The 26258-nt window shown below is 38.0% G+C and overlaps 4 protein-coding genes and 1 long non-coding RNA gene across 11 annotated transcripts in view; 2 read left to right on the plus strand and 3 right to left on the minus strand.

The window, feature by feature from the left end:
• The first annotated feature begins 721 nt into the window (after nucleotides 1-721).
• Nucleotides 722-5497, plus strand: LOC137086354 (uncharacterized). The gene is made up of 3 exons (XR_010907510.1): nucleotides 722-840; nucleotides 4167-4713; nucleotides 5420-5497. It is a non-coding gene; the product is annotated as an uncharacterized lncRNA (long non-coding RNA).
• Nucleotides 5498-11050: 5553 nt separating this feature from the next.
• On the minus strand, nucleotides 11051-15374 carry si:ch211-212k18.13 (ubiquitin carboxyl-terminal hydrolase 50). Of its 5 annotated transcripts, none has more exons than XM_067445736.1 (12): nucleotides 15269-15374; nucleotides 14715-14847; nucleotides 14391-14498; nucleotides 14146-14270; nucleotides 13986-14056; nucleotides 13718-13843; nucleotides 13531-13626; nucleotides 13296-13424; nucleotides 13067-13201; nucleotides 12953-12975; nucleotides 12807-12841; nucleotides 11051-12496 (listed from the first exon to the last, which is right to left on the minus strand). In XM_067445736.1, exons 2-12 carry the CDS (start codon nucleotides 14768-14770, stop codon nucleotides 11676-11678), a joined length of 1725 nt encoding a protein of 574 aa, XP_067301837.1. In that variant the 5' UTR covers nucleotides 14771-14847; nucleotides 15269-15374; the 3' UTR covers nucleotides 11051-11675. The 5 variants fall into 5 exon arrangements, with proteins under 5 accessions (XP_067301837.1, XP_067301829.1, XP_067301822.1 ...); XM_067445728.1 differs by having other exon boundaries at nucleotides 11051-12556; XM_067445712.1 differs by having other exon boundaries at nucleotides 11052-12706; nucleotides 15269-15373.
• A 106-nt stretch (nucleotides 15375-15480) lies between these two features.
• On the minus strand, nucleotides 15481-16422 carry zgc:194655 (uncharacterized protein LOC794380 homolog). Its single transcript, XM_067445770.1, has 2 exons — nucleotides 16272-16422; nucleotides 15481-15918 (listed from the first exon to the last, which is right to left on the minus strand). The coding sequence occupies exons 1-2, from the start codon at nucleotides 16414-16416 to the stop codon at nucleotides 15737-15739; spliced, it is 327 nt and encodes a 108-aa protein (XP_067301871.1). The 5' UTR covers nucleotides 16417-16422; the 3' UTR covers nucleotides 15481-15736.
• A 392-nt stretch (nucleotides 16423-16814) lies between these two features.
• On the plus strand, nucleotides 16815-22269 carry si:ch211-212k18.15 (uncharacterized protein LOC563681 homolog). Its single transcript, XM_067445758.1, has 4 exons — nucleotides 16815-16945; nucleotides 18594-18694; nucleotides 18777-18950; nucleotides 19365-22269. Exons 1-4 carry the CDS (start codon nucleotides 16867-16869, stop codon nucleotides 19824-19826), a joined length of 816 nt encoding a protein of 271 aa, XP_067301859.1. The 5' UTR covers nucleotides 16815-16866; the 3' UTR covers nucleotides 19827-22269.
• Nucleotides 22270-22412: 143 nt separating this feature from the next.
• znf638 (zinc finger protein 638) overlaps nucleotides 22413-26258 on the minus strand; it is a 36622-nt gene continuing 32776 nt past the window's right edge. For all 3 annotated transcript variants that reach the window (XM_067445683.1, XM_067445693.1, XM_067445701.1), the window contains exons 19-25: nucleotides 26085-26144; nucleotides 25120-26004; nucleotides 24700-25000; nucleotides 24267-24584; nucleotides 24044-24163; nucleotides 23758-23879; nucleotides 22413-22633 (exon numbers count right to left, since the gene is read on the minus strand). In XM_067445683.1, coding sequence (XP_067301784.1) covers nucleotides 22550-22633; nucleotides 23758-23879; nucleotides 24044-24163; nucleotides 24267-24584; nucleotides 24700-25000; nucleotides 25120-26004; nucleotides 26085-26144 — 1890 coding nt within the window. In that variant the 3' untranslated portion in view covers nucleotides 22413-22549. The remainder of the gene's footprint in view (nucleotides 22634-23757; nucleotides 23880-24043; nucleotides 24164-24266; nucleotides 24585-24699; nucleotides 25001-25119; nucleotides 26005-26084; nucleotides 26145-26258) is intronic.

The raw sequence follows: 26258 nt of genomic DNA on the forward strand, positions 1-26258 counted from the left end.
CCGCTTATACTGCAGCTAAGGCCTAGTGAGGCCTACTAAGGCCTAGTGAAAATTAATTTCTTCTACAGCCGTTGTTTAAGTCAGGATGTCACGTAGCCCATGTATAGCTCATAGTACATGTATGTCATGTACTGCATATCTCACACCATGGGAAGGTAAACATATGGTTATACCAAGATTTGCATTTTGCCACAACAAGACGCATCAAAATCTTTGTCTATAGAGTGTCTTCTTCTGGGGACCAAAAATGATATTATGAAAATGCCAAACATGGTCCCTAATGGGGCAAACAAAAAACAAAACAAAAACTTTTCTTATATATAATTTCAAAATATATTAATCAGTCATACAGGTTCGAAAAACCATGAAGGCAACCATTTTAATTTTGGTGTAGACTATCCCTTTAAAATGGGTCCACAAAAAACAGACTAACATTTTGTCTGTTCTTTGACAATATGTTTCACTGTGATGAAAATTATTTTGAAACGATTTTCATGTCATGCTGTGATGTGTGGAAGCATCCACAATTATCCATATGGTTCATAGTGGTGCGTTTAATCGTGTAACATTCTCCAATTCACCTCACTGAGGGGAATAAGGCGTAGTCTCAGAACACGCCCATAGCACGGGCAAGCTTATGAATATTCATGAACCCCACCCATTGAACACAAATATTTCCGGAACTGAATATTTTGCAACACCAATTATCGAAGTGTCCAGAGATTGAATCAATATAACCAAATACTTTATATGCTTAGGATTTAGCCGCTGAAACTCTATATCTGCGTTCATTTGATGACTTTGTTTGGACGATTTAGCAACTGAATCAATAATTTAAGGGTAAGTAGAAAACTCTCCCAGTAAAGGTAGATAGAATGAATTTGACTTTACTGTCAAGATTTACATGGAGCTAAATTTCTTTATTTTTTAATTCCTGATTTGTGTAGCCTATAGGCTACAAACCTGAAAATCAGGTGTCCAGTGGAATCTCCCAGTAGTATATTCCTGCACAACCGGAGGCTGCAGTTTCAGGACCCCAGTTTCAGGACCGCAATTCTAGGACCCTCGTTTTTTGTGACAGCACCACCTACAGAACTGGATGATATAGCGGTGTGCTGCAGTTTCAGGACCTCAGTTCTATGACCCATGTGGTTTAGTTAGTAGCCTACATAGTATAAAGATATTTAATCTCAGGAGTATATTTTATGTGATTTTTTTTTAATTCAAAATGCATTAGAGGCTAATTACAAAGTGTGTAATACCTGCTTTGAGTCACAATTTTAAATTTAAACACATTAATTTACACAAAATATAATTTTAAAATGTATATCAATCTTTAAAAAAAGTTGAGTACCTTAAAAATCTTAGTTTCTTGAATTATACTGTATATTGATTAACCTCCTTAAGTTTAACTAATTAGTTCATTATCAGGTAAAATAAAGATGGAATCAGTATATGCAGTCACTAAATTACAGTCAGATATTTTAAAGATTGTATAGAGGCAAGACAAGACTCAAGAATGTTTGAAGAATATATATTTATGTCATTTTTGCAATAACAACAGCACCAAAAAGACCCCTTTTTTCATCAGTTGCCTCACAGACGGAATGGCTGTATATATATATATATATATATATATATATATATATATATATATATATATATATATATATATATATATATATGATTTAACACTTGTGCACTGTTGGAGTTGTAGAGAGAGAAAGCCAAACAGAATATTAATGTTACTCATGTCTAATTCCGAACTCCAAATTTGTAAGTATATAAGAGCAATACCCACCAATTGAGACCATGGTACTATACAGTTGAAGCTGCATCCAGTGTGAGGCAACTATTGTAAACATTTCTTACTTAGCTAAATGGATTTAAAAAAAAACAACAACAACAAAAACACTGAGACTCTAAAATTAACATGACAATCCTGCAGTCATTTCCACAGTGGCAATCCCTAAAAGCAAAAAAAAAAAAGGTAACATAGGCTACATGTCAAAAGCCATTGCCATACCGGTTACATTATGAAATCTACATGATATGCAGAATGGAATATAATAATATTTGTTTGAAGTAGCTAAATATGCATTTATTAATCACTGCAATATTATGCCCAGTCTTTTCAGTCCAGCTCCAAGGATAATAATAAAAAAAAATTGTGCAATATTCATACAGAATTATTTTTATTTTTTTTAATTAAAAGATTCATTTTAATCTTTTTAATCCTTCGCAGCAAAAGTACAGACTATAAGAACGTAGCCAAAGTATAAATGGCTGAACTTGTCGAACATTATGCATCATTTAGACAGGCTGATATTGTAGTGCAACCAGGCAGTCAGAGCAGTAATGTAAGAATATTTTATTCTTAACTATGGTAAAACAATGATTATTCAGGAAGTTTCCTCACTAATACAGTAAGCTACAGGTAAATCACACACCCTTACACCAACATTTGTCATCTTTTTAAGTTTAATAATGTGCTGGCTAGATGTATTATAGTCATTAAAAATCAAAAAGGATTTAATAAATCATGGCCACGCCACGATCAAGAACATCATAGTAACTAATAAAACTAGCACACAAATTCTTAATTCGTGTGAATTTATTCTTAATTCATAGTTAGCAGCTCACTTTAGTACATTTTGTTTTTCGTTTAAACGTTATAAAATAAAACTAGATTGAATATCGGTACTTACAGTCTGATCAGTGTCCATCGTCCATCTTAAATTAGTGTTTTGGTGAATCAATTCGGAAGGTGGTGCTGTCACAAAAAACTAGGGTCCTAGAACTGGGGTCTTAGAACTGGGGTCCTGAAACTGCAGCCTCCGGTTGTGCAGGAATACCCTTCTCTGGAATCTGGCTACTTTAACACTGTTGCCGCGGACTGTTTTTCTGATGCGCGGGTTGATATTTAGCCCGGGGAATGCGCGAATTTTAGCAGGGAACACAACCCCCTCGGAACAGGTTGTTAAGTCTGACGTCACGCGGCAGAGCTTCCGAGTCCAAGAAAAACAACAATTGGTGCTAAATGCTATACACAATGTGGTGTAATACTACAAAAAAATATATATAACCATAACCTTTTTCTCTGTACCAAAATTTCAGATGGCCAGACAGTGATTAATCTTTTATAAATCGTTAAAAAATGTTTGTGACGCTGAGCGTCGATCGATGTTTAACTTTTTTTAAATGTTTGATGTTTATTATGAATAAATAGCGCTCATAAACGGACGTCGAATGCATTCAAAAAGTGAAACGAGTTGAGACTTGGACTCAAAAAAAGAGACTAACAAACGGATAGGCCCTAAGGCGAAACTCATACACACACACCCAAGATCGCCATCGATGTAGATTTAGGATGATTGTAAACCATCTTAAGCATATAAATAAACAATCGTAAAACAAGCTTAAACATATTTTACCAGTGAGATCATGTAAGTATAAATGAACTGGTTAAGTTTTACCACAAAAAGACTACAGTTCCAATAAATGTCATTGAATAATGCTAATATACTAACCTGTTGTAGGCTACGTTTTTTTTTTTTTTTTTTTGAGTAAAATGACTTTACCAATTTACTGCTTCTGTAGCATTTTTCTGTAATTGTAGGATTGTTTTTTAAAGAAATGTACAGTGATTTATAATTTGAAATTCTTGAGCTCATGAAACATGAATTATTCACACATATCTTTAAAGAAACTCTATGTAAGAAATGTATTTCAATTAATCATAAAATTACCCTGAAATGTCACTAGACATTAAGAAATCATGTTAATTCCAAATACTTATATCACTGACAACAGTAGTCCGGCCAGGATATTGTCATTTAAAAGTTGTTGTTGCAGCCCTCAGCTGATGTTGATGTTGACATGTTGTGTTTTGGCCTGAAGCTCCACCCTCCACCTATCGACCAATCACGAAGTCAGTCGTGTTTCTGCATCCGGGTTGCCAACTCTGCTCTAGTTACCACAGCTGCAGATCTACAAACGCTCCTGCTGATCCTGCAGCCAATCCGGCAACCTCGAGTCAGGGGGACAGGGGATAGTAAATGCAGTAGCCTACCAGTTTTGGCCAAAATCTTACATACACTTCCTTTAAATCGTTTTTTAAAATTTCTAGTTGTCTGCTAAATTCATGTGTTTGTGTATGATTTTAGCTGTGAAGTCATGGATTCCCCCAGTGATTTGTCTGAAAAATGCACATGTTCCATATGTCTGGACGTGTTCACTGACCCTGTAACTACATCCTGTGGACACAATTTCTGCATGGCCTGCATCAGAAGCCACAGGGACCGCAGTTCAATGTGCCCATTGTGTGGGAAGGCATTGAACTCAAAACAAGATTTTACCATAAACAGAACAATTCAAGACATTGCAGAGGACATCAAAAGAAAAAGGATCCATGAGAAGCCTGAAGTGTCCTGTGATAGTTGCCCAAAGAAGAAAATGCGGGTTGCCGTTAAATCATGCCTACACTGTGGAACCTCTTTCTGCGAGACTCACTTGGAGCCCCATGTAACTGCTGAAAAACTCATGAAACACAAACTAATTAACCCTGTGAAGAATCTTGATGAATACATTTGCAAGAATCATGAAAGACCTCTGGTACTTTACTGTAAAGATGATCAGAAAGCCATCTGTCAATTCTGCTCGGAGAGTGACCACAAGAATCACAATACTGTCCATCTGGATGAAGAGAGTGCGGTAATACTAACTAATGGTAGTCGTTAAAATTGTTTTATTCTCTCATTAACTACTCACCCTCATGTTGTTCCAAACCCATAAGACTTTCGTTCTTCTTCTGAACCCAAATGAAGATCTTTTCTGTTTAAATCTAAGAGCTTTCTGTCCCTCCATTATCAGCTACACAACAACCACTTTGTGGCATAAAAAAGTTCATAAAGAGTTTAACTAATCCATATCAATTTGAGCGGATTAGTCCAAATTTTCTCTATACATTGGTTGTCGCTGAAGCTCAAACGTGCTGCATAACATGAAAATGAACCTCATTGTTTATCACACGTCAAGCGAAAATGCTTGAGCTTCCATTTACCACGCAGTTGATGAATTTATGTCAATAAAAGCCTAAATTCAATCTGTTCATCATATAAAGCGATCATGTCTTTTCAGAAAATTTGGACTAAACGGCTCAATTCATATGGATTAGTTTTACAATCTCTTAAACTTTTTCTCTATGAACTTTTTGAAGTGTTTGCGTAGCTGTCGATGGAGGGACAGAAAGCTCATCAAATGATCTTCATTTGTGTTACGAAGATTAGTCATAAAGGTTTGGAATGACATGAGGAGGAGTAAATGATGACAGAATGTTTTGGGTGAAACTATCCCTTTAAAAAAAAAAAAAAAAAAAAATTGAAGCTATACTACAACCAACATTACATTATTTTCTCAGAAATTGCTGATGAATAAAAAGATCCAGGACAAGTTGCGGAAAATTAAAAAGATTAAACATTCTACAAGGTTTAACAAAGTAAGTGATATTGATTCTGCCACCAAGCAGATTTTATTTCTGTGTTCCTTCTATATTGTTTGGTTTAAGTATGAATTTTAAAGGTCCACAAGATCATTTAGTTTTATATTGTGGTGATTTCTCAATCAATTATATTTTTCTTCTTAAAATTCACAACAGCACACCAAAGAGAAGGAGATCGAAGAGAACATCAAGTTTTTCAAGGAGATATTTGACAGAAGCAATGGTAAGCTACTTGAGCTCATGGAGGAAAAGCATAAAGAAACAGAAAGACGGGGCGAGGAGCTCATCAGCGAGCTAGAAGAAGAGATGAAGGAGCTAAAGAGAAGACAAACTGAACTGGGGCAGCTCTCAGATCCTATGGATTTCATACAAGTCAGTCTTTCTCAAACCATAAGAAATGAAGCCACATGTACACTTGACTTAAAAGCCTTTTCTCTTCTATCTATTCCAGATTATTAACCTCCTGTGCAACCCCATATATACCAAGCGCTCAAACAACATAAGCATTGGTGCACATGAACATGGGCGTATTCTGAGGAAGACAATATCATGGCTTCAGGGTGTCTTGGATGAGAAAATGAGAGAAACTGGTAAATATTTACCATGTAACCAATCATATTTACATCATCATACACTCTGACAGAAAAGCATATTGAGTTCTTTACCTCTGTTCTTACCTCTGTAGTTGGCAGAGAGCTGCGGAGTATACAACGTTATGCAGGTATGGGAAATCTGACTACTAAAAGTTATATTTAGTACACTAAAAAGAACCTCTTAAGGGCCAGATTTACTAACAAATAGCACCAACACACAACCTCTTGCTGTTGTCTGGATTTACTAAAGGGTAAAATTAGTGATGAAAAGGCTGAACTTACTGCATATGCATTTGTAGATGTTTCTCATTCAAGTATTTAAAAAAGACATGCAACGTAGTTGCTACTACACTCTTCAGCAGGGTTCTACATAGAATCATAGAATATTGGCTTGTTGGCTCAATTTTAAAGAACCCTTTATTTCAAAAAGGTTCTATATAACAGGGTTTCTGTGCATATAGGGTAGTGCACACTCTACCGTGCACACCATTTTTAGGGTTCTTTATGTTGTCACTTAGCCAGACGTGGTCATACTCAATTCTAGTCAGATTATGAGTCTGAAGCTGCTCCATTGGGCTGTGATTATGGGGCGTGTTTCAACCGAACCAGGAAAGACATCAATTGGATAGACCTACAACCAATCAGAGCAACGAAGCGACGCATTGTCAAATGTCAACAAAGCTCAACTGCACTGCGTTGCCAAGTCCGCGTTTTTTTCCGTGGGTTGTTTTCTATGTTTGCTGGTTGAAGCGACTATTATGTGATATATAGACCCATGAGTTTGAATTTTAGGAGGCAACCTTGCCAAAATAACACATTTTACCCCCTATAGCTATTGTTTTGGGCTAGTAGTTGGCGGATTTTGTTGTAAAATCTAGGCAACCCTGTCTGCACGCACGCTGGAATAAACGATCTTAGCCGGTGTTGTAAAAAAATAATCATCGGCTAAAGCCCGGCCTGCTTATTTCATTGGTCCGAACAGTTTCTGTTTGGAGATAATTACTCCTTTATGGATCGAGGCCAGACCGAACCGCCCAACCTAAAAAATTTGAGGGCGGGGCTAAGTTCGGCTGGCATCCAGGCTAGTTGTCACTGGGAAAATCAATTAAAAAACGCTTAGAAGATAAAAATATTTACAGATGAGTGTACTACAGTACAGGTCCTTCTCAAAAAAATTGCATATTGTGAGAAAGTTCATTATTTTCCATAATGTAATGATAAAAATTAAACTTTCATATATTTCAGATTCATTGCACCCCAACTGAAATATTTCAGGTCTTTTATTGTTTTAATACTGATGATTTTGGCATACAGCTCATGAAAGCCCAAAATTCAATTCAAAATCTCAAAAAATGTGCATATCATGAAAAGGTTCTCTAAACGAGCTATTGACCTAATCATCTGAATCAACTAATTAACTCTAAACACCTGCAAAAGATTCCTGAGGCTTTTAAAAACTCCCAGCCTGGTTCATTACTCAAAACCGCAATCATGGGTAAGACTGCCGACCCGGTCCTGTCCAGAAGGCCATCATTGACACCCTCAAGCGAGAGGGTAAGACACAGAAAGAAATTTCTGAACGAATAGGCTGTTCCCAGAGTGCTGTATAAGGCACCTCAATGGGAATTCTGTGGGAAGGAAAAAGTGTGGCAAAAAACGCTGCACAACGAGAAGAGGTGAGCGGACCCTGAGGAAGATTGTGGAGAAGGACCGATTCCAGACCTTGGGGGACCAGCGGAAGCAGTGGACTGAGTCTGGAGTAGAAACATCCAGAGGCGTGTGCAGGAAATGGGCTACAGGTGCCGCATTCCCCAGGTCAAGCCACTTTTGGACTACAGAGAAGCAGCACTGGACTGTTGCTCAGGGGTCCAAAGTAATTTTTTTTGGATGAAAGCAAATTTTGCATGTCATTCGGAAATCAAGGTGCCAGAGTCTGGAGGAAGACTGGGGAGAAGGAAATGCCAAAATGCCTGAAGTCCAGTGTCAAGTACCCACAGTCAGTGATGGTCTGGGGTGCCATGTCAGCTGCTGGTGTTGGTCCGCTGTGTATTATCAAGGGCAGGGTCAATGCAGCTCTAGCTATTAGGAGATTTTGGAGCACTTCATGCTTCCATCTGCTGAAAAGCTTTATGGAGATGAAGATTTTGTTTTTTTCAGCACGACCTGGCACCTGCTCACAGTGCCAAAACCACTGGTAAATGGTTTACTGACCATGGTATTACTATGCTCAATTGGTCTGCCAACTCTCCTGACCTGAACCCTATAGAGAATCTGTGGGATATTGTGAAGAGAAAGTTGAGAGACGCAAGACCCAACACTCTGGATGAGCTTAAGGCCGCTATCGAAGCATCCTGGGCCTCCATAACACCTCAGCAGTGCCACAGGCTGATCGCCTCCATGCCACGCCGCACTGAAGCAGTAATTTCTGCAAAAGGATTCCCGACCAAGTATTGAGTGCAAAACTGTAATTGAGTGCAAAAACATAATTATTTGAAGGTTGACTTTTTTTGTATTAAAAACACTTTTCTTTTATTGGTCGGATGAAATTGCTATTTTGGGCACGTCAAAAAAAATGCTATTTGTTTTGTGAGATTTTTGGGTTTTCATGAGCTGTATGCTAAAATCATCAGTTTTAAAACAAAAGACCTGAAATATTTCAGTTGGTGTGCAATGAATCTAAAATATATGAAAGTTTAATTTTTATCATTACATTATGGAAAATAATGAAATTTGTCACAATATGCTAATTTTTTTAGATGGACCTGTATATACAAAATATATAACTGAAAATAATGCTGTATCAACCATTTATGTTCAATATGGTCTGAAAATGGTTTGGTAATTTTAGTCTGGAAAAGTGGAAAAATGTGTAGGAACCCTGATATAAGGAGAATTTTTTTTTGTGATTGCATAAAACTTACATGTTTAAAGGAGTAGTTCACTTTAAAATGAGAATTACCCCATACTCACCCTCAAGCCATCCTAGGTGTATATGACTCTTCTTTCTGATGAACACAATCAGAGTTATATTAATAAATATCCTGACACGTCCAATCTTTATAATGGCAGTGACAGTCCATTGAGTTTGGGGTATCATGGGGTAATTTTTATTTTACTCCTTTAACGCTTAATTATTTAATTTATTTTCTAGTGATAATGCTTGTTAATGAGCTTGTAAAAATTAACTAAAACTAAATCCAGGAAATTATTCCATGATGGGAACTCTAAAAGGTTTTATATGAAGTTCCTGACAGAACCCTTTAAGGTTAACTATAGCAACTTTTCTTCAAAGAGTCTAAGAAAAGACATCACAGAGAACAGAGAGCGTGTGATGGAAGGAAGATAATTTTCTCCACACATGTTCATTTATGCCAGAAGAAGACAGATTGCTTTGGCAGATTGCATTGGACATAATGGAAATGAGCTGCTGTGTCTGTTCTTCTTTAATTTGTGCATTGTCAGTAGCCTGACAAGCCAGACCCACATCAAGATGTTTGGTCTGGAAACTCACCATTGACAGCTCAATCCGAGGGGCGGATAAACGGTTGTTTTTCAAACTCCCTCTGCACGCGATAGGATAGCGCTACAACCAACCAGAGCCATGAAGGTGAAGCAGAAGTTGTTGATTAAACTTTCGACTCAGAACACATCTTCCCTTCTTAAGAATGACTTCAGTGCCGTTTTTTGTTATTTTCTCAGAGAAAAGCTTAACTCCAAGTCGCGGTCAAAGCTGATTTGAAAGACCGCCGTTCGCCAGTTTCTGTGTTTACTAGAAGCACGCAAACGCAACTCGGCCGTCATTATATTAAGCCCTGCCCACCGACTCTATACACAATGTTATTGGCGCGACCAGAGTTTGGCGTTTACAGCTCAGTAGTGTATTGAGAGTTGCTAGACGAAACTCGCGGCAAATTAGATGTGCTGCCGCTAGTGTGTGTCTAGATTTCTAGGCTACATTGTCAGTAGATCACGTGGAGAACTTTGCTCTCCCATCAGTGAATTTATAGGATTGAGGCCTCATCCTAATTTGCCCTGTTTAGTAAATCTGGCCCTAAATGTAAAATTTACTATCAAAAAAGAAAAACAATCCTATGAACTGATGTGTTGTAATATAGAACTATATAAAGTTTTATGTGAATTATACTGACGTGCCAAAAATTGACATTAACCCTTATATCCTTTATTAGTGGATGTGACGCTTGACCCTGACACGGCTTATCCTGAACTCATGCTGTCTGACAATGGGAAAGAGGTCTGGAATACAGGCAAGTCTCAGAAGATTCCTGACACCCCAAAAAGGTTTAACCATTGCTCGTGTGTCTTAGGAAAGGAAGGGTTCTCCTCACAGAAATTTTATTACGAAGTATATGTCAGCGGGAAGACAGAGTGGGATTTAGGTGTGGCAAAAGAATCCATAGAGAGAAAAGGGGAAATTGGGCTCCACCCTGAAAATGGATATTGGACCGTATGGCTGAGGAACAGGGATGAGTACGCAGCGAACGATCACAGCCCTGTCTCTCTCACCTTGAAAGAGAAGCCTGTGAAAGTGGGAGTTTTTGTGGATTTTGAAGAGGGTCTGGTCTCTTTTTATGACGTTGAAGCCAGGTATCATTTATATTCTTTCACTGGACAGTCTTTTTCTGAAAAGCTCTATCCATATTTCAGTCCTGGAGAATATGAAGAAGGGCAGAACTCACAGCCTCTGATCATTACACCTGTTAACTCAATCGAATAAATCAACTTTTAAAGGAAATATTAAAATGATTTGTTATAATTTTTGGTGTATATATATATATATATATAACCTTCAGACCTAAATGATGTTCAATGTTACCATTCTTTATTTCTACTCTAAATGCAACCATGAATGCTCATCAATGAAAAGAACCAATGTATGCGTCTTGTCTTCTTGTTAATGTCCATTTTGATTTAAATTCCATTGCTGTAAGCAGATATTCTAAATGTGACATGTAAAATGGTATATTACAAATTCATTACATACATTTTTATGCTTTTATCCAAAGTGACTCACAAACAAATACATTTTTTAAAACCATATTTATTTGCAACAACATTTTCCAAAAGTGTTTGTGATGACCCTGAGTCTCCCTGCTTTCCTATTGGGCAGAATTTGGGAGTTTCTGATTGGTCTCCTGTGCTAATTGACAATTAATTTGAGCGTATATATAAGAGTGATGTGTATCATTATCAGTAGCTTCCTCTGTGTGATATTAAGAGGTGGTTTTGTTTAGGATGTACGCTCTTACTGATTATTTCTCATTCATTTTTATTTGAAATTTCCTAAGTCATGTTTATATATATATATATATATATTCTGTTATAAGTTTATTTGTTTCTTTGTTATCCCTAGACTTCTGTTTGTTCATATTCATTCTTTTTTGTAGTTATTTTTATACACTAGACTTTGTTGTCTAATCCCCTTTTTATGTTGCGACTTGTGTTTTATTTTATAATCTGATATATATTCACTTTTATGTCAGAATTCAATGTACAAAGTATGTAAGTGACAAAACACCCCAAATAGCAGCTAAAAAATATAATTACATTCTATCACCACATTTTCAAGCTTTAATTTTGTCGTTATTTACCAAGTTTGTACACTGTATTGTTGCTTTGATATTTTTTTGTCTTCTTCTTAAACACTCAAATTGCCTTTGTGTAATTGGCGTAGCTTTTTTTGATGCCACATCCATTAGTTTTTTGAGCAGATCTGAGGTGTAATTGTGACCATCATTGATGTCAATGACATGGTATCTGTTCTGACAACAACTAACCACTTTACGGAGCTTTCTGTGATCTGAAATAAATCGGTCAATGGGTTGCCCAAGTTTTTTAAGCTCTCTGCCTTTTGTGAAGATAATCATCATACGTTTTTTAGTTTCTGAATCTAGTCGTTTTTTGAAGGTGTGGAAAAGACCTTGTTGTTGCTCACTGAATTTAGATATGGGTGTTACCCAGAGAATCACATTGGGGCCAGGGTCGGATAACTTAAAACACTTCTGCATTTCCGTGGCCCAACTTGATTTGTTGAGGGAAAAGAGATTTGGAGTGTCCACTACAGTGACCTTTTTCACTGTCTTTACCATGGACTCTTTTGTCACAGTTCCCGGTCCACTTTTGGAAGGAAAGTAATTCCCACCAAGGATGATGTTGCCAACGGTACTTTTCCCAGCTCTGGAAGGCCCTACCAGAAGGATCTTTAAAGGATAGGGAATGCTCCCAGGGTTTAATGCTGTAGTTTTGATGCAGTCAGGGTTTAATGCTGTAGTTTTGATGCAGTCAGGGTTTAATGCTGTAGTTTTGATGCAGTCAGGGTTTAATGCTGTAGTTTTGATGCTCCCAGGGTTTAATGCTGTAGTTTTGATGCAGTCAGGGCTCAGTGCTGTAGTTTTGATGCTGTCAGGGCTCAATGCTGTAGTTTTGATGCTGTCAGGGCTCAATGCTGTAGTTTTGATGCTGTCAGGGCTCAGTGCTGTAGTTTTGATGCTGTCAGGGCTCAGTGCTGTAGTTTTGATGCTGTCAGGGCTCAATGCTGTAGTTTTGATGCTGTCAGGGCTCAGTGCTGTAGTTTTGATGCAGTCAGGGCTCAATGCTGTAGTTTTGAACAATAAGTAAACATAAACATTTTTAACTTCGGCTCTGACATAGCAACCCATTCAAATTTGGAATTAGGGTATTTAACCTCAACTTACATTTTCTGTACATCAGCATGTAAGGTAAGCTTGAGCTGTCAAAAAAAACCATTTTTACTACTAAATACTATGAAATAATTTTTTTCACATTCTTCATGAGAGAGAGAGAGAGAGAGAGAGAGAGAGAGAGAGAAAACAAAACTTACTTTTGCAGTGATGCTTCTGAACTCTGTAAGACATTGCCAATATTAAAGAATAAAATATACAGAATTCAGTCATATAAATTTGCTTATGATATAATGTTAATCAAACAATTGTACCCGTGTTACATTGTAGTCATCAAAACGGTACCATTTCCCATTTTCATAAGATCTTATGATTGTATCGTAGTGTCCACTACTGTATCCACCCGTATGATTGATAACGGCATAAAGTTCATAGCCAGGCCTATTATCCTGCAGGGAAACATTTATTTCATTTTTTTGTTTTGTTGAGAATTTCATATTGATTTAAAATAACATTTCTTTTGGTATGATGAATTGATGAAACCTCGTTGGGTAGACTAAGAGGTACATCCAGGTGACATTCATTCTTCTTGTATCTCATCTGTAGGTAATCAAAGTCAAACCTCTTCAGATGTAGCGTGAGAACAGTGGGATATTCAGCTATTTCACTCCACTGCAAGAGTTGGAAAAGCAGATGTTAGAAAATCCTAAATACTCCACTAGGCTGATCATATGTTTGAGTGATGGATGTTGAAAATCACATATTTTCATTTACTCACAGTTTCTGTTTCGGTTTTGCGGTCACATCCTTCACAATACATCCAGTCATCCTTTTCTAATATTGAATGTTCGAAGAAGGTCTTCAGGCTTTTTTTCTGTAGGGGCAGAAATATAAACCATGTTTTTAGGGGGAAGCTATAGCCTACTGGCTCCAAAAAATAAAAAAACATATGATAGTCTTCATACCATATCATACTTCTTATCATTTACGACATCAATAGACAGCAGTATTGAGATGAAAGTGTTGGTTTCTGTGGTTTTATTGCAACATTTGTTACATTTTGTAATGTTGTTCATTTTCCCTTCAAAGACCTGGAACAAATCACTGTGCGGTCACTGGCTGATTCTTAATGTTATTGCATCACCTTAAATGATCAATGATGAGAACAGACTTATTTACAGTCAATCATTTTTCATTTGAAACAGACTTAGCCTATGTTTATATGTGACATACCTTAGAGGCATGTGTCCCCACTGCCTTTAAAATCTTCCTATAGTACTCCACCGCATCTTGTTGCTCAAAAACTTCAAGGTTTAAAAAATAATTATGAAAAATAATTACCTATGAATTAACTAAATTAATTACCATATTTTGTCCTGTAAAACTAACCTACCATTTCTAATGCCAAGACTCGTGGTTATTCCTTTAGTTGTGGCTGCATTTTCTGAGAGCCGTGTAAACAGCTTCTGAAGTTGTAGCAACAGATTTTCCTCATCACAATCTTCAGGGGCTTTAAAACTAAATTGAAATGAAGAATTTAAGAAAAGGGAAAAAAGAGTAGAATAAAGTAGGACATTAGTAAATAATTGTATCATTAGATGCAATAATCATAATATCTTCATTCATTCATTATGCTACCTCTTGACTGCCTCTCTGAATACTGGGGTCATGAATAGACACTGCAATACTGCATTCAGATAGCAGGTGGCGCCTTGATTTTTCAGTCCATTGTATTGGACTTCGTTTCTGAATACACACGTAAAGAATTAATTAGTTCATCGGGTTGTAGAAAAGTGTCCTCAAATAAGCATCTAGAAAACGGAACGTAAAAATTATGTTTTAAGATGATTAGGCTGTATTTCAGTCGGGCTGCAATGAGCACATTAGGCTTGATGTTCAGATAGGCTAGCCTACTTTAAATTGCTTTTGGCTGTGTGGTGATGTTTTTAGAAGTCAACCCACCTGTCAGGAGATTCACGTGAAATCTTCGGAGCTGTAAGGGTGTCGGGGTTCTTCATGCTGTTTGCGGAAATTTTGCCACATAGGCTATAGGATAGGAGGCTTTTCTGAACACTCAACCGGTTTTGCGTCTGATCTGGTTAAACGCATAACGTGATGAAATTATGCACGTAGCTAAATTAAATTTTTATAACGAGTAGGTCAGGCTATTATCACAAAGAAATTCCCCAGCAAACGTGTTGTTTAAAAAACTTAAAGGCAAAATTTGGGCTAAACATCGCTAATTTGATAGACGTCTACAAAGCCAAAGTTAAAAAAGTCAAAAACGACATCAACATCCAGGTCCTAACTTTGGCTTTGTAGACGCGTCTATCAAATTAGCGATGTTTAGCCCAAATTTTGTTTTGACTAGAAGTAGGCTATAGCCGGAATATTGTGTCTAGAGCCTAATCGAGACGATATTGCTATTGCTTGCTGGGTAGGCTAGTGAATTGAATTATCCCACTTAAATATGAATGAAATTAAAGAATATGCAACAGTTTGGCATCAGAATTTACCTTTATGAAACTCTTCTTTTCTTCTGAAACATGGAGGAAATATCGAGGAGAAAGCACAGCTGCAGATTACGTTCCAACTTTGCCAGGCAAAAGTTAAGGTTCAGTTTTACTTTCGATTTTATTGTAGGCTAGAAATGTTATGACGACGGATCAAGTGGACTGAACATAAGTTCAGAGAAAATTGTTCAAAACAATCATTTTGTAGCATTCAATTTTATTACAATAATTTATGCATAGGCCTATATGAAGAAAGTAAACTGACATGTTTTTTTCTTCTTCCAACAAATAAACCATGTAGGCCTATAGCCTAAATCACAAGTCAGACTAGGATACATTGATAAAATGTCCGATACTGTTTTCAAAGAATGTTCTCCGTTTATCCCCTATGTGACAACCCCCATTTACAATCATACAGATTAGAGACTCATTATATCCTTCAGTGAGCAACAAATGTCTCTGTGAGTCTGCTTAAAAGTTGACGTTGCACTTGATTCCAGAATAAGCGACTGGAATTCTTCCTAGGAAACCTCCAGGTAAACGCAAGACCATGAAGAGAGTGGATCGATCCTTAATCTGGTGGTCTAAAAACGTGTCATTGTCCTCTAGTTGTTTATCTGTGTACAGCAGTCTCAGGGACGATGGATCATCCCCTATGGGAAGATAAAAGGAGGTTATTTTACATGGAATTTATTTAATTGATTTCATAAACTGGCTGTGATTAGCCTATTCTGAACTGCTTCAGAATATGAGATTCTCTCATTCTCTTTTCTCCACAGACGCTAGACTATTAAAAAGATAGCCCATAGGCTGCCTTACCTCTAACATATTTTTAGATAGGCCTATAGGCTATGTGGGAATCACCACCAGGAAGCTATCTATTTTCACAATACTTTCACAAAGGCATATAGTTGAATTTGACTAGTAGGCTATTAATAACGGCCATTGTTTTATTTATTTATTTATTTATTTATTTATTTATATAATAGTAAGTATTCAATCTTACCTGCTTGACCGGGCAATTTTTCTGCAACTTTCTTTTTGAATTCCAAAATAGTCATTTTGTTGAATTCTTCCTCTGTGGTCGCAACATCAACCGTTTTTTTCTCCCCCTTTATTCCAACCACCATGATCTGGTAAATCTTTCCCATTTTAGAACAACACCTGTTAGCCTACTGCAAAACACCGTGTAAAATGTGGACGTTTCACTTTCTGTTTATGCTTGCGATGGGGTCGACGCCTATCTGATTATAAAAAAATACTTGAACCTATACGCCTATCTGTAGCTATACTGTCTTTAAATAATAGACAAGCTTATTTTATTATTCTCAGATAAAAAAGCGAACTACTACTGCGTGACCATAGTAAAGTAATATTTTTCGTTCAGATTTAATATTTGTTATGTGCGTGTAGCTAGTAAATACCCTAGACTACTCTACACTTTGCAAAAACAACGCATCGACCTTAGCTATGCTGTGTCTAACCTGACAGGCAGGCTACAATCTCAACCCATCGTCATCAGTCGAAGCCATGTGACAAACTGGAAAGAGAAAACACTGTCAGTATTTAGTCTAGGTTACATTTAAACTGCTGAAGCAAAAATGACGGAACAACACGAAGAAAAACGCTACGACCCCAATGACACAACACTGAAGTTTGTAACGCGCCAGGACGACATAAGTAGGCTATGTATTTATTACTGATTTGTGTGTGTAAAGCCTATATATATATATAGGTTATATTCGTTTTTATTTTGAGGAGGCAGAGAGAAACCGAAACCATGGCTTTTTCTCAGCACGGCGACGAATTTAATTTAACGTTTGACATTTAGACATTAGGTTTTACACCCATTTAACTCTTTGTGCATTTCATGTTTTCAGGCTAAACAAATTCAGATAAAGGTCCTACATAAACAAAAATCCCCTTTGCATAGCACAAGGCTTAATTTCAAATATTCTATATATTAGCCCTATACATCGATTTAACTACATTATTCAAACTAATAGCCAAATCTTATTGCATAATGCTCTGTTTTTAGAATTAACATGTTTTATGATAATTTTAGAATGTTAAATTTATGGCAAAATCCGTTAAATACAACACTGTTTGACCTTCAAACCAACTCTAAATTACTCAGAATAGTATTGCTTGTGTTGCTCAAGGCTTGTGTTATTGCACAATTGGATGTTTAATTGACGTCCAGTTATCTTAAAAAAAATGTTTTGTTCATAAATCAAAAATAAAACGATGAATCGAGAAATGCGTTAAAAAGGAGTCTGATGTTATTTATAGTTGATTCACTCTTGAATGAAGCCAAGCACACTGCACAAGCTGGCCAAAGGTTTTCACATACAGACCTGTGCATCCATTGCTTGGTAGAATTCAAGTTGAATGAAGTTTGTAATAAAGTTTCAAACCCATTCTAAAAGCTTTACAAAAACCATCTCAGCACCAATTAAAGTGAAGACATGTGAAGGCCAAGTATGGTAACCCATACTCAGAATTTGTCTTCTGCATTTAACCCATTCAAGTTTTCCATAGTGTAAAAAAAGAAAAAAAGCTGGATGGCACACCTTCACTCTCTTCCTGTGAGGTAAGTTAAGATGCCAGTGCCCTAATATGGCACTGACATCTTGGGTCAACTTAGAGCCAGAGTCTAGTAAGGAGCACAAAGTGGAGCCACGATATCAATGTCCTGCCCAAACTCCCACATCAATCACAAGGTCTGAACTTTTAGTGAAATAAATGGAAATATAGAAAATAAGATTAAAGCTCCAATCTTCTCCTGAAGTTCCCAGAAAAAGTCTGTTGGTGCCTCAGTGACTACTTCACTCAGAGAAGCCGTCGATCTCGGCTGTCAATCCTAACGTCACACTCCCGTTTGTATAGCATTAAATAACTAAAAATCAAACTTATTTGAAGAACACTTAAACTAACATCAGCGTGATAAAAGCTACATAAAATGACAGAAATCATCTTTGTAAAAAAACATATTTAAAGTGTAATTTGATTGCTTAGTTTGTCTACGTCCCATTACATGGAGAGGGATGGGTTTTATGACCTATACTGCATCAGCCACCTGGGGGCGATTGGGACGCTTTAGCTTCACTTTTCAGGACTCGTGTAGCACACTTGGTACACACATTAGGAGTAACACAGACAGAGCAGTGGGCATCTACCCATGTTGAATTTGGGGATTGGATTCCTTGCTCAAGAGCACATCCGTCATTTCCTGCATATTGAGTATCAAACCCATGCCTTTTGGGTTATCAGTCTGACTCGAATCGTTAGGCCACAACTGTCCCACAATTAACTAATGTACTTTCAGCCGGGGATGATGACCCTGAGACACGTCGCGCTGAGATGTCATGTGGCCATGCTGTCACTCCACAGTCCCTGACTGCGTGGTGTCGAAGTCTACTAGACCAGGTATTTAGAAACCAAAAATCAGTACTTGTTAACAGGCACATAATTACAATAATCTATAATTATTTCTGCCTTTCATTCTCAGGGTCAGCACAGGTTTATGTGCCCTGCACTTAAAGATGAAACAATGCAAAGATGCAATGCAGAATGGCCCTATGTGGAGGTGCGGAGGTTGGCTGTACTGACACAAGTGGAACAGAGCCATTTTGAAGAGACAATGGCTGTCCTGGCAGCAGCTGAGTACTGCGAACACAAAACAGTGAGTTACTGGCTTCAATTACTGAGATGCACGCATCCAAAAATAATCAAGCTAATTAGGCTAGGCAATTTTATTTTTATAGCATATTTCATACACAATGGCAATTCAAAGTGCTTTACATAGAAACTAATTAAAATAGTGGTAACATATGCATAAGAAATAAGAATATCATATGTAAGAATTAAATTAAAAACAAGGACAATTAAAATAGGTGTAGAAAATAAGAGAGAGAGAAAAAAAGAGGTGAGAAATAGATCCCCAACTGCCTGATTCCAGATTCGGATACCCCTATCTGAGATGAAGCAGGTTCACAATGTCTCCTTGACTTTACAAGTCGGTCCAAGATGGGCTCCTGTAATTAAATCATTTTTTAATTCCTTGACTTGATGTTTACCATGATTTATTCACCTCCAGTGTCCTGGCTGTCAAACATTTGTTGAGAGAGCCGACATCACCAACCTCTGTGCCATTTGCACAATCTGCACAGCTGAGATGGGTCGGACATTTCAGTTCTGCTGGCAGTGTATGAGAGAGTGGAAAGGTCAAGCTCCTCGATCCGACCGCTGTGACAACCCTGGCTGCACCAACCCCGACATCGAAAAGCTGACAAAATGTCGTGATATAAACCTACCTGAAGTTAATAATGTGAGTTGTCCCTCCATGCGAGCTTGCCCCACTTGTGGCAATCTTGTAGAGCACGACACAACAGGATGCAAGAATATCATATGTAATCGCTGCAGGGTAGAATTCTGCTTCGTCTGTCTGAAAACCACTCAAACATGTTTACTAACAAGCAGTTACTTCATTGGCTGCTCAGCTGGGGTCGCGCCACGGCAGACCTCCATTCCTACCTGGAACAGAAATGAGAACCATTGAAGAAGCCAAACAAAATTACACGATAAAGACAAAATATGTAAGACGTTTGGATTAGTATATCCAAAAACCAATAGAATAGTTATTTTGTTTGCTTGTGTACTTACATTATTCCAAATGATTTGGATAATGTTTAAATCCAGAGAAATAAGTAATTTTAAGGACACGAAATACGGTTTTATTTTGGAGAAACCATTGAAACACTTAAGACGTTTTAATATGTTGTTTTATTAGACAGGTGAGCAACTGTTTGGTTACATTCATCGACAGAAAATGAATCATTGTTATAGTTTTATTTTATTGTTTAAAGCAGCACTAGGTAACTTTTCAACCTTCATAATATATATTTTTAAGACTCTTGTGATGATAAATCGACTTACAATAGGTTGAATGACACGTCTGCCATAGCCTGATGGGGTCTGTATCGTTTTTAATCGTACTTTTAAACTTCGGGTTTCGGGTAGTAACCCGAGAACAAAAAGAACTACAAAATTCGACTGCTTTACGGCATATACGTCACTTCCACCAACACCCACACTTCCTTACATTCGGACGTGCGAGCCCAACTTTGTTCGTCGGATAATATAGTCATGTCGGAAGCAGCACAGACAAATAAGAAAGAAAAGGTTTTGTTGGAGGAAAGCAATAAGAGGAAACGTGATGGGATTAAAGGCAGGACGAGAATCAACATGTGACCAGCGTTTGCTCATGGCGTGAGCTGAAGGAGGCGTGCCCGACCGATGCTGTCATGCTTGTTATGGTGATTACCTACCACTCAAACATTGAACTGAAGTATCATATAGATTCTGTAAACGGTAACCAATAGACTACTATAATGACGCTGGCTTGTAAACGTGAGCATCGTGATTATTTGGCGTTTGAAAAAAATAAAACCCATGAAATTATATTCATATGACATGCTCAAACATGCCACTGACTGTAACGTTACCTGGGATGAAGACATTTCACACACGACGCCAGAAGAACTCCTCTTACAATGTTTAGGGGAACTGTTAGCGCTGCACCGACCCGCGGGACGCTTTTATGAAGTTATTTGGCCCGACCCGCACCACTGTATATATTTTTACAACCCGCCGCGCACCCGCGACCATTAAATAGACATACGGGGTCCGCGGGTTATGAGACGACCCACGCATCACTAGTTCAGGGCTATCAGGGTTGTCATGTCAACAAATGCACGCGCGATGGCATCCCCTGTTGTAGGATGACAGCTCTTACGACTGTAGTTGAGGACATTATTTTTTCCAAACTGTAGGGGGACCCCGAGAGCAAAAGTAGCCAAGTGCGGCTTTAAATCTCGTTTTCTTGATGTACAGTGAGTACCATATTTTACCATGCCTAATATCAATCTAGCTCACTGCAGTGTGAACAAATGTCTCATAGCAGCTGCCGAGTAAACACAGAGTAGCATTATAACAACTTTCAACACTCAAATATAATATGATAAAGCAGCCCTCTTTAAAATAAGCGCCCTCCCTCTAGCAGCGAAAATTACATATGATGCCTTTAAAGGCTATTTTAAAATGTTTCTGCATTCCTTATGTGCAATAAATCAGCTGTGATTCTATATGAAAATCAACTGTAAGGTGGAGGCTTTTGATCTATATTTCTGTACATTGTTCTTATTCTCTTAATAAAATGGATTGTGCTCATAATTGTCACACGGTCACCTACACTTGTTGTAGCATAACTGCACTACCTTATTAAAATTAAGTCAGTTAGCTGAGGAATATTGTGCCATGGTATGTTGCATCAGTACTAAAAAGTGATTTTTCAGAGTTGAAAATAATCCTAAGATTATTGGAGTACATTTGACAAGAAAATACAATTATTGTACTTTCAATGTGTTACTTGTCACTATGAGTAATTTACTAGTAGTTTAGCGAAAATTGTTCCTACATAAACTGTTTAAGATATTGACTGTCAAAAGTCACCTTTGAGATTGAATTTCCATTTACTGCCCAATCCTTCTGTAAATGAAACGGAGTGGAACCGAGGTACACTTGTTTTGGTTTCTGTGATACTGAAACCAAAAATCTTAACGGGCAAAGGTTCTCTGAGAAATGTGCCATGAGATATCATTGAGGAAACATTTCTTTATTCTTCTCTGGAATTTTCTTTAACCAATGACTGATATTTTAGACAGGTAAACAATTAAATTATATGGCAAATGTTAAATGGAGTTTCCCTTAAAGGCACAAAACATTTATTTAAAAAAAATGAACTGGTTTTTCAGCACCGATCAGATGCAGTGCCAACAAAACTTAAGATGAAATGCAAATAAATAACTAAAAAAGCATGCAAAAACAAATACTATTAAAACACAGTACAATCTAGGTTGCATGGCAATGTTGCAGATTATGGTACACACTGATGTGAGATCTTTTACCATTGGGGTAATCTGGGCTAAACGGACAAAGTCTTTAATCACCGGAGAATAGAAGACTTTCTTAACCTCGTTACCCATCTCGGTTCTTTTTCCTGTGATTATTCATCTAGTTGTCATTATAGTGCAGACATCAGAATATAGACATTTTCAACTTAAAATGATGCACATAGACATTTTTGTGAGTATGTGTTTATTTAGCATGAGGCAATGTATTTCACTCTAAAGAAGACACATTTATAGTAAAATTTTACAACAAAATAATTGGACCCATCTGTTTACATTGATGCAACAAAAAAACAAAAAAAACTCATTAGGGCTATTCAGATGCAGAACTTTGACTGGATGTTGTCTGTGTTGAACAGCCGCTCTGCTGCTGAGACTTCAGCTTCTTGTAGTATTTCTAAAGCAAGAGAAAGAGGAAAAAGGTAACTAAATAGATGTAGAATGAAAACAGTACTTTAAGTATCTATACACTGATCAGACATAACATTATGACCACTGACAGGTAGAGTAAATAACACTGGTTATCTCTTCGTCACAGCCCGTTCGTGGGTGGGATACAGGGTTTGAAATTAACACCTTTCAAATGTGGGTAAAAATCAGTAGTGGGAGGTAACTATTAGGGGTGGAAAAACAGAAATAAAAATATCGATACAGCATATGATATTTCGTGTGGGGATATTGTATCGATACAAGGACAGCAAGTATCGATATTTTCAGGAACTGAATTTCAGCTTGTATTGAGCACAATTTTACTGTAAGTTCCGCACTTATAAAGCAGAAAATATTAAATTCTTTCAGACTGCAATATCACAAAAAGTGCACTACTCTCCATCCCAGACACATGTGCAAGTGAGCTGTGTTTGCAGAAAGTGCATTCTTGCATATTTCTAAACATGGACCGCTTTGTCCAAGTTTATATGTTAGTTAATTTTTTTGATATGACACGTCAGTGCAAGCCCTCCAACGCAACAGAACTTCACTCGCAATTACAATCAAAGAAGCTTGCCACTTCAGCTGCAACGCCGGTAACACCACTTGCCTACAGTGGTGTAAGAAAAATGGGCCAAAAAGTTTGTCAAGGGCCAAATTGTGATGGCTAGATGACTGGATCAGAGCATCTCCAAAACTGCAGCTCTTGTTGGGATGTTTCCCGGTCTGCAGTGGTCAGTGTCTATCAAAAGTGGTCCAAGAACAGAACAGTGGAGAACCCGCGACATGGCTGGCCAAGGCTCATTGATGCACGTGGGGAGCGAAGGCTGGCCTGTGTGGTCTGATCAAACAGACGAGCTACTGGAGCTCAAATTGCTCAAGAAGTTAATGCTGGTTCTGATAAAAAGGTGTCAGAATACACAGTGCCTCGCCGTTTGATGCGTATAGGGCTGCATAGCCGCAGATCAGTCAGGGTGCCCATGCGGACCCCTGTCCACCGCTGAAAGTGCCAACAGTGGGCACGTGAGCATCAGAGCAGCCTGATCAGTGTATTTTATACCAGTAAGAAAATATTTAAATAGTAACTTGTACCTCCAGGTTCTGGTAATGCCTTAGACTACTACAGTGACTTTTCTTAGCAGTCTCCTCATTGCCGTAGAACAGAGAGCAGAGTCTGCAGAAGAAACCCGTCTTTGGCACCACAAAGTCAACCCCTATGAAACACAGATAACAAAATATCAGCGAGATTATTTTTTCTTCTTTTACTTGTGTGATAATGCATATGAATCAGTCATTTTCACAGCATTATCAAACAAAGCCTTTTTGTTTAGAGAAAGCCAATAAATTAGCGCGGTGTCATTTGTAGTGGATCTCTTACCAATGGGGGTTTCTGGGCTAAACGGGGGCAAGTTGAAGTCTTCAGTCACAGGGGATTGAGAGCGGGCCTTTTTAGCCTCGGGTTCCTCTATCAGCTCAGTCTCCCGACGTTGCTTGGATTCTTTCGCAAATAGAAATGAAGAAAAGGAAAAAGTAAGAACACAATGGTACAAAAACAGCTCAAATATATTATGAGATGTAAACTAGTCTATGAGATTGAATACCTTTTATAGTGGATTTTTTATCAGGGACTGGTGCGCCAACAATATCGCTTTCTAAATTGGTAGAGTTGTCATTGTCTTTAGTTCTAGGCTTGTCCTCTTCTGACCCTAAAGAGCCCTCTGCACTAAGTAAATCATAACTTGTTTCAGCCTTTTGCGGTTCTGATTTAACATCAAGATCCACAGAATCTAAAGCTACAGGAGGACTCTTGCTTATGGAAGCAGCTGCTGTTGGTTCACACTCCTCATTCATCTCTGGCTCCTCCTCTTCTTCTTCAGCACTCTTTGTCGTCCCTCTTTTACCCCTTGTGGATCGCCTCACTACAAAGAGCAAAGAGGGGACAACATTGATTACAAAACTTACTTGCCATTTTAGACTTTAAAATACATCTAATCTTAAGGTGCACTAAGTTTTCCCATTCTATCTTTTACTCACCTGGGGTCTGACGAGCCCTCTTTTTTGCCCTTGTAGCTCTCTTTTTAACTTGCTTTTCCTCTTTTATCTCTTCAGTAGGTGGTTGTTCCTCCTCCTCCTCTCCTACTTCATCTACAGTTACAAAGTTCATCTTGCGGAGCTCTTCCAGGTCACAAGCGTCCTCTTCTTGGTTTGGTGATTTCACAGGCTCCTCTGGTATGATTGGTGTTGTGGTTCTGTGACTGGTTGGCTTGGCTCTGCTCTGCTCCAATTCCTCAATCTCTTCATCGTCTCCTTTGGCCTCATCTAAAGTTACAAGAGTCTGAAAGGGAAAAAAAGAGGACATGTAAGCATACAGGAAAGAACTAAATCAAACGATGGCAAACAAAACCTTAACGATGGTTTAAAACAATTTCAGTGGTCAACCAAATAAGAACTGACCTCAGGGTTGAACGAATCAAACTCCTCCTCTTCATCAACAATCTCATCCAGTGTGACGAGGCCTTGAAGTTCTTTGTCCAACTGGTATTCTTCACCCCCCATTTCATCATCTCCAACCTCATCAACTGTTAAAAGACCCTCAGGTACTTCATCAGCCTTTGAATACTGATCCTCATTTGATTCATCATGATAATCTTCCTCACCCTCACTGACCTCATCAAGAGTAACTAAAGCATCATGAGATGGAAGTTTACTGTCCATCTCTGGGGTAGATGTTTCAGGCTGCTCGGGATGGCCATCTTTTTCTAAAGATTCTGCAGAAATTGAAGGGCAGCCTTCCTTCTGTGAAGGAGAGGAGGAAACTGGCTGGCTTGGCTCAGATTCATCCAAGGCCCCAATGTCAGTGCTTTCTTTCACGGTTGAAAGTGTCTCACCGTTGGCATCCATTTCGGCTGAAGCACTTTCTTCTACAGTGCAACGCTCTGTTGTCTCACTCTTAACAATGGCAGCTTCCATACCATCTGTTCCCAGTGGTTTATCAACACTCTCTTTCTGAGGCTCATTGTCATCTGGCTTTAGAGATGCGTCCACTTCCACACCTGGCGTGATTTCGTCTGTCTTAGCGTCCATTTTGTCCAAACATTCAATAACTCCAGATTCCCCTTTCTCAGAAGGTATAATCTTGTCAGTATGTTCTAGTGCATTAGCTTGGCTTGACTGTGCAATAGGAGAGACCATAGACTGGGGATCGGGTTCATCCTTTATCTTCTCGTCCCTGGTTGAAGACTCCGCGATTGAGGACACAGGTTCCTCTACATCATCCCCTACTTCGTCAACGGTGACAAACTCATCAAAGTTAAATGGAAACGATTCTTCATCGTTTTCCTGGAAAGCAAAAAATGTCTTATTAGCAACAATTTTTTTCCAGTTATTAGACAGCAAACATGTTAAATGTTGACGCTTACCCTTTCGGTGGTCCTTGACTTTGAGTGACTCCTTGAAGACTGTGAGTTTCTGCTATGACTCTATAAAAAAAGCAATTAATACAAATCAGGCCAAAACATTAACATTTCAGAGCAATTTCACAACTGAAGAAACAGAACCATCAAGGTAAAAACTACTTTTAATCAACAGCTATA

The sequence above is a fragment of the Pseudorasbora parva genome, chromosome 1 (assembly GCF_024679245.1).
Source record: "Pseudorasbora parva isolate DD20220531a chromosome 1, ASM2467924v1, whole genome shotgun sequence".
NCBI lineage: Eukaryota > Metazoa > Chordata > Actinopteri > Cypriniformes > Gobionidae > Pseudorasbora > Pseudorasbora parva.

Coding starts and splice junctions, on each gene's coding strand:
- si:ch211-212k18.13 (XM_067445712.1), bottom strand. CDS start 14,770: ATGAAGAACCCCGACACCCTTACAGCTCCGAAGATTTCACGTGAATCT. Junction 13,844..13,985: donor TGGGGACACATGCCTCTAAG/GTATGTCACATA, acceptor GATTTGTTCCAG/GTCTTTGAAGGGAAAATGAA. Junction 13,627..13,717: donor ATGATAAGAAGTATGATATG/GTATGAAGACTA, acceptor CTGCCCCTACAG/AAAAAAAGCCTGAAGACCTT.
- zgc:194655 (XM_067445770.1), bottom strand. CDS start 16,416: ATGGGAAAGATTTACCAGATCATGGTGGTTGGAATAAAGGGGGAGAAA. Junction 15,919..16,271: donor AAAATTGCCCGGTCAAGCAG/GTAAGATTGAAT, acceptor ATCTTCCCATAG/GGGATGATCCATCGTCCCTG.
- si:ch211-212k18.15 (XM_067445758.1), top strand. CDS start 16,867: ATGACGGAACAACACGAAGAAAAACGCTACGACCCCAATGACACAACA. Junction 16,946..18,593: donor AACGCGCCAGGACGACATAA/GTAGGCTATGTA, acceptor ATGTACTTTCAG/CCGGGGATGATGACCCTGAG. Junction 18,951..19,364: donor AGTACTGCGAACACAAAACA/GTGAGTTACTGG, acceptor ATTCACCTCCAG/TGTCCTGGCTGTCAAACATT.